The sequence below is a fragment of the Ctenopharyngodon idella genome, chromosome 7 (genome assembly GCF_019924925.1).
Source record: "Ctenopharyngodon idella isolate HZGC_01 chromosome 7, HZGC01, whole genome shotgun sequence".
NCBI classification, from domain to species: domain Eukaryota; kingdom Metazoa; phylum Chordata; class Actinopteri; order Cypriniformes; family Xenocyprididae; genus Ctenopharyngodon; species Ctenopharyngodon idella.
Genome location: NC_067226.1, coordinates 45,648,631 through 45,656,389, shown reverse-complemented (window position 1 = coordinate 45,656,389; position 7,759 = coordinate 45,648,631). Strand labels below are relative to the sequence as shown.

General features: G+C 35.8%; 1 protein-coding gene across 7 annotated transcripts in view; it reads right to left on the bottom strand.

Moving 5' to 3' along the window:
• Positions 1 to 2,287: 2,287 nt before the first annotated feature.
• tead1b (TEA domain family member 1b) overlaps positions 2,288 to 7,759 on the bottom strand; it is an 82,039-nt gene continuing 76,567 nt past the window's right edge. For all 7 annotated transcript variants that reach the window (XM_051899505.1, XM_051899504.1, XM_051899502.1 and 4 more), the window contains one exon: positions 2,288 to 6,188. In XM_051899505.1, the coding sequence (XP_051755465.1) occupies positions 6,075 to 6,188 (114 nt within the window). In that variant the 3' untranslated portion in view covers positions 2,288 to 6,074. The remainder of the gene's footprint in view (positions 6,189 to 7,759) is intronic.

Below are 7,759 nucleotides of genomic sequence, written 5' to 3'. Positions count from 1 at the left end.
AATGGATACATTGTCATATGGGACAATGTATATTTCCACCTATCTGCTCTGGTCCAAACCTGGTTTCAGAAGCGTCCACAATTTTCACTCCAGTACCTCCCACCATACTGTCCCTTCCTTAAACCCATTGAGGAGTTTTTTTTTTTTTTTTTTTTTGGCATGGCAGGTTTACTATCTCCAGCCCTATGTCAGGATATCCCTCATTCAAGCCATGGAGAAGGCCTGACCTAATTGATGAAGGGTCTGTGCAAGGATGGATTCAAGAAGATTCTTCCCTCGCTGTCTTGCGTGAGAGGACATCACCTGTGATGTGGATGAAGTGCTATTGCCAGATCCAGCTAGGCCAAGAGATGATGCTTAGGTGTTTTTTCTATTTTTTTTTTTTTCATTTAAAGTCATGCTTTTGTTTTGTCTCCACAAATGTTTCTGATTGTGTAATATATTGTATTTAGAATATGTCCTGATTTTCAGTGTAAAATGTAACCTTTGGAAAGGCATGGATGTATTGAATGGTTTTACAAAGTGGTGAGAAATAAATATTTTCATCAGTGTGCAGTACTGATCTTGTGTGTTTTTTTTTTTTTTCAACATATTCATGTACTTTACTCTAACAATATCTCTGAGAAAAAAAAAAAAAAAAATCAAACCCAGACTATATCATTAGAAAAGTATAAAAGTTAAAGTGTTTAAGATTGAGCACAGCAGTGTGTAAATGAATCAAACAGAATCAGAATGTTTGAACCATGTGTGCTCCATACGGTGTCAAAGTTGGGTTTTGTTAAATTAATGTAAAGTTTTGAATGAAGTGTTTCATTTTGGTGTTCTGCTACTTGTGTGTGTGGATCTGTGAATTGTGTGTAGTGTTTTGACAAAATGAGCCTTGTTTTTAAAATTGTGCTTAAGCAATTGTAAAAAAAAAAAACTGTAAATGGAAATGCAAGGGTGAAAAATGTAGATTTGTTTCTCAGAACATTGAGTTTTGGTTTCTAAGTGAACAAATTATGTGTTTTCACACATGATCAGTGGGTGCAGGTAATCGGTAAATTAGTGTGGCATTTAAATGACAAAATGAAACGAGCTGTAGATCTGAGTGTCTAATGCAGAGAACCGTGTTTAGCATTTTGCAAAAATGCTGTTTTACAATTGCAAACTGAGTGTAAGACTATGTCTGAAAATTAGTTACATGAGTGAATGGTTTCACTGAGCACCACTTTTAGTGTGTAAGCAATTTTAAAAAAATGTAATACCTGTAAAATACCGCCCCTAGTGTTCACTGCTATTACTTTAACTACATGTAGTGCACGAAAGGGCCATACATATTAATGCCTACAGCTTTCAAATATGCATTAAAATAGACATTTTTATGCGTTTAAATTATGCACAAAAGTTAAAGGTAAAGTTTGTAATATTTCTTAACATACAATACATTTAATTCACTATTTCACAGCTGTATTGGAGTAAACAGTAGCCTAATTGTGCAGATACAAGACATGCACTAAATGTGTAGATTTTCATAAATGATATTTCACCCCAAAAATTTGGTCATCATCAGACAGTTGACGGTAGCCATTGTCTTCCATAATATTTTTTTCCCTAATATGGATGTCAATGGCTACCGTCAACTGTCTGGTTACTGACATTCTTCAGAATATCTTCTTTTGTGTTCAGCAGAAGAAAGAAACTCATACAGGTTTGGAACAAGTTGAGGGTGAGTAAATTATGACAAAATTAAAATTTTTGGGTGAACTATACCTTTTACTTTGTTTTCAAAGCCTGTTCCTAGAAGTGGCGACAGAGGGCGCTGCAGACTGGTAGATAATTTACTACAATCCATCCCTGCGAGAACATCGATTACAAGCGCCATTCTAAAACCTTAAAGGGATGGTTCACCCCAAAATGAGAAATTTAACGCATTACACGTCATTACAAAACTGTACGGCACTGGTCTTCAACCCTGCTCCTCGAGGCCCACTGACCTGAAAATGTTATATCTAACTTGCTTCAGCTTGTGATTTTCAAGCAACCCTGAAGATCTTGATTAGCTGATTCAGATGTTTGATTAGGGTTGGAGCTAAACTCTGCAGGACAGTGGGCCTCCAGGAGCACGGCTGAAGACCTCTGCTGTATGGCTTTCTTCTGTGGAACATTAAACGATATTCCAAACATTCCACAGAAGAAAGTCATTCAGGTTTGGAATGGCATGAGGGTGAGTAAATAATGACAGAACTTTAATTTTTTGAATAAACCCTTTAAATAAAAGAGGGAAAGATAACATGACCACACAAGCTGTGTTTTAATTATTTATTTTATTCAATATTGTATACATACAAAGTATCTAGAAAGCTACAAAATATCTACCACTTTATCAAGGCGGCATCAAAATGTTACGGAGCAAAGACAAGACCATATGCGATAAAGAACACACACATAATAAGTTTTTTTCTTTTCTCTCTCAGCCTTGCTCCAATGTTTCCCTCCCCCCCCCCCCCCCATCATCAGGGATATTAAAAGATATCACACCTTTGTACCAAGAAAAGCCAGAATATATAATTTTATACAAAGCACCTTTTTACAAAAAATCTCTGCACACAAACCCAATATCTTTATATGATACTATCTGAACTAGAGAAAAGTTCACTTTAAAGCCAACATCTTAAATGGTAATGAACATAGGAGGTACCAGTACCTACACACAGACAAAATACAAACATAGATCAAAAAACATAAGCTAAACTGCTGTCATACCGCAGTCCGGATTCCGCTTAAATCCTTATTTAGTGTCCATTACTAGCAAAATAATGTCCATTTAACATTCATCATATTAAAGGCATTAGTTCTCAAATCCCTAGAGAAGTAAAGGGGACCGTTAAGGAGCAGATGCACCAGCAGCGCAGCAGTAACAGTATCACCACCCGAACGGGCTCTGAATATACTGACGTCATCACAAAACCATCACGTACATGTAGAACAATACAGGAAGATCTCTATATGAAACGTGAACAAGAGGGCGAAGGTAAGGCAAACACAAAACAATCAACATTGTTTGCCATTTTGATATTGAGCGTACTTAACTCCACAGTTTACTTTAAGCGGTACAACATACACAGCTGTAAATCTTAGTCTTTCACTCTTGGAGGGTTCCATCCATTTAAATGAACAGCATGAATAAATTATGTGGTTTGGTGAAGCCAGCTTTGTCCGTAAAGAACTTACATGTGACCTTGCGGTTAATATCCTTGACTATCTTTAAGGTCTGAGGAGAAAAACACCTTTACGTCACTTAATATAGTGTTTGCTATATTCACGAAAGAAAAATAAGACATTGAAATGGCTTAAAACAAGAAAAAAAGGAAAAAAAGAAACACCATTCAGCATTCATAATCTCCATGGTGCTATGAGGTTTTTCACTTTTACAATTTGATTATGCACTAGAAAAGTCGCTAAAGCTCTATGTCAGATAAGTCTCTCACAGAATGGATCCGAAGATCCATTGAAAGAAAAAAAACAAAACAAAAACAAAAACATGACAGTTTGCCACATCCACCAAATCAAATGCTGATAGAAATTTGTTATTTATAATTATTACATAAATTCATTTCAGAACATCTCCACTCACTAGCCCATGTTGATTTTTCTATAAAATTTTTATGAAGGCAATGTGGTGAATATTTTACCTACATCCACTTTTTTGGTTTTTGATAATCTTAAAAATGCAAAATAATATCAGTCTTTTCTAAGCTGGAAAAATCGGAACCAAAGGCACTTTCATGCTACAGTGCAGGAAATAAAGAGGAGCTCAATGCGTCTCCAACTTTTTGGTCTTTTTCGGATAAGAAAGGCAAAATCAGATACTTTACGTACTGTACTGTCTAAATATGTCTTCTATGTGTCTCTGAGAGTGAAAGGCTAAACAAATGGCCAGTGCTTTTTTATAAAGATGACATGTACGATCTTATGGTGCGGTCACATTTGCAAAATTGCAGCGAAATTTCGAGGACAAAAATGGTGGAGAATGCGGGCAGCTTTCAATGCAACCCTTGATCAACCAACAATAGTCCATTGTCTATTGTCAATTTCAAGCTATTTTCAAACAAAGCAGCTTTCTGTTGATCAGTGTGTCTAATTCACATAAACAAATGAGCAAAATTTTCACCCTAACGTGAAACGGTGGATCGTGCAGATTGACTGGATTTCGTCTGCAAAATCTTGCCGAGCAGCAGCAATTGTGACCGCGCCTTTAGTGTTACTTTTTCCCGAAAAACGACTGCGCTTATCCACGTTCACTTCATACACTAAGGCACTGTGCTGTATATTGTTACACTTTGGCAGGTTTGTACTGTACAATTCCTACAACATGTGACAATAACAAGAAAGTCTTCCAGCTTAGGAAAGAGGTCACAGCTTTAGTGGCATCTTTTGGAGTTCACACAAACATTATTAAGGCTTGCAGTCATAGAAATCGATTAGGCCACAGAGACATGGGCTGTGCGGGAAAGTCAAAGGCAGCGAAGAACTCTGGGACAGGACTGATTCTTACAGAAGATGAAGGAGTGACGAATGGGTGTACAGCATGTTCAGGGATGGGCTTTGTGAAATGTGGCTTCCCCAGCGGCAGAAGGCATGTCCGATGAGTGGGTCCAAGTGCTCAGGTCAAACTGATGGATAATCCATCAACCCCTGGTAGTTAATGCAGTGCTTCTTGTTTCTAGAGTTATCTTTTACACAAGCATGTTGGCAGGAGGCGTTTAGCTGTACAGTCAACAGTAAGGGTTAATTCTCTGCATTTTCTTATTGCAGGTGGGGACACGTGAAAACAGACACAGGTTGGTATAAACTTCTCGTATCACAGTGCAGGAATTCCTCAACGAAATTGAAAAAGTAGCATGTAAAAAGTAACTCTTTTCAAGGGCTGGGCTTCTGAATTCCCTGAATTCTCTGAATGTTCGGAATGCAGGAACTTTTGTTTTCCGATGGCCACAAGAATCCTTTTTTTTTTTTTTTTTTTTTTTTTTTAACACCTACAGTAGCTTTCTTTTCAATAAATCAATGTTACAGAATTAAATTTTATCAAATACTTTTTCTTTGGGAAAAATACCTGTGAGAATGTAAATACATCTGTACACCTACATCCCACTCACACACACATTTATGGCTGCACCCATATCTTTTGTGTACATTACAGGATTTAAAAGGTTAGTTCACCCAAAAATGAAATTTCTGTCATTAATTACTCACCCTCATGCTTTTCCAAACCCGTAAGACTTTCGTTCATCTTCGGAACACAAATTAAGATGTTTTTGATGAAATCTGAAAGGTTTATGATCCCCAACGTAATTACCACTTTCAAGGTCCTGAATACGAGAATACGAGAATACTTTTTGTGCGCTGCACTGTGTTTACAATGTCAACAGTGTAGGAGACAGGGAAGAGAGGAAATTGTTGAATAAAGTTGTTATTTTTGTTTTGTTTTAGTGCACAAAAGGTATTCTCGTCGCTTCATAACATTAAGGTTGAACCACTGTAGTCACATGGACTATTTTACCAATGTTTTTACTACTTTTCTGGACCTTGAAAGTGGTAATTATGTTGCTTTCTCTTGGGGATCAGAAACCTGTCAGATTTCATTAAAAATATCTTAATTTGTGTTCTGAAGATGAATGAAGGTCTTACGGGTGTGGAACGACATGAGGGTGAGTAATTAATGACAGAAATTTCAATTTTGGCTGAACTAACCCTTTAAAAAAGAAAATAAAAAAATCGAAATGAGGTTGTTTTCAGATTCAGCCTAACTCAGCCCAACCCTTAAGTTGAACGATACTGTCACTTTATATGTATAGTCTACAAATGAATGTTGAATCGGCATTCTTTGACATTCTTTCCTGTATTTAAACATAATACAACTGTACCGCCATTCACAGCTGCAGTTAAACGTCAAACACATATTAATAAAGAAATATATATATATATATAATTAGAAGCATCACCCAAGTGTGACTGAAAATCATCTTGAGTGAGTGTTGAGCTAGAGGCACTGCCACTTTACTGAGGTCGAGAGTCTGTGTGAAAGAGCTGCTTCATTCCTTCACTAGTCTGTAGATGTGATGCTGGGCTCCGTGCTCGCTGTTTGACACTTCGAACACACAGGCCATGCACAGCAGGGTCTCCTGTGTGTCTCTGTTTGTTACCACCTGAAAGAGATAGCAAGAGACGAGGCATTACTGTACAATAAACCACACAAAACCTGTCAAATCATGTCCAGGTCATATTTCTACAAAATGTTTCGAAAATTAAGCACAATACCCCTCAATTCTCATTACTATAATGCGTAAAAACAAAATTCAGTATGTATGCAAAAATGTATACACTTTCGATCAAAAGTTTTTACTTTTATTCAGCAAGGACACTTTAAATTGATCAAGGGTGACAATAAAGACATTTATAATGTTGTAAAAATGTCAAATGAAATCTTTTCTTTTGAACTATTTCTATTCATCAATGAATCCTGAAAAAAAATGTATCCCAGTTTACACAAAAATATTAAGCATGTTATTAAAATATTAATATTAAATATTAAGCTGATAATAAGAAATGATAAGAATAAGAAATTAACATTGATAATAAGAAATGTTTCTTGAGCAGCAAAACATCATATTAGAATGATTTCTGAAGGATCATGTGACACTGAAGACTGGAGTAATGATGCTGAAAATGCAGCTTTGATCACAGGAAAAAATTACATTTTATTATTATATTTTTAAATGGTAAGCTGTAATATTATTTCACAATATTTCTGTGTGCACTGAATTTAACTGTACACATAAAAAAAAAAAATCTCACAGACCCCAGACTTTTGAATCATGGTAGTATTTGGCACTACCACTACCATTTATTTTTAAAATAAAACATTACAATAAAATGTATTTAGAAATTATAAAAAAATATAACATTTCTCTGACCTGACATCTGAAAAATGAACTAGATTAATCACACATTTTTCTGTGATTATTCGCAATATTTTAATATATTTTATAATGTAAGAATTAGGCTTCAAAAAATAAAGCTAAAAATAAAGCTCTTTAGTGCTTTAAAAAATGAAGAAATTTAGCTTTCTAAAGATCTACAGCACAATTTGATGCGGGGAACCGGTCTTGAAAATTATGGGATGATGCAAACTGTCTTTATGGTTTTAAAATATTTTATTTCTTTTATTTTGGTGTGAAATGTGACCTGGATGTGTTTTTATGAGATTCACTGATTAGATTTGTGAATGGATTTGATTAAGAGGAAAGTCTCTGATTTTTGACTGCATACATCACTTTACGAGCTACTGCATGTTGATTGAAGGCAGACCAAAGCTATTTTTTATTAAATTTTGTGGATTTATATTGGCCTTTTTTCAATCACACTGACCATATTTAAAATCCCTGTTTTGGTGCAATGATGCCTTATTAGGTAGGTTTGGGACACATTAGCGTTTAAAAAGCGTTTTAAATGATTGGATCATTTTTGACACATTGGATCCTGTGCATTTAGCGCTATGTGTGATTGGATCACCTGAGATGGATATTAATACCTGTACCACCGCCCTTTAACAACATACTGTGCACAAACATGCATTATAAACACAAACACACATCTTCCGTCAGTCTTTCTATCATAACTAAAACCTCCATTGCACCAGGATGTGAGGGATTTGAAGGAAGAGAGCAGGGAAAGTGCATTAGTGAGACCCTCACTATAGGGGAGAATAGGGCTCTAA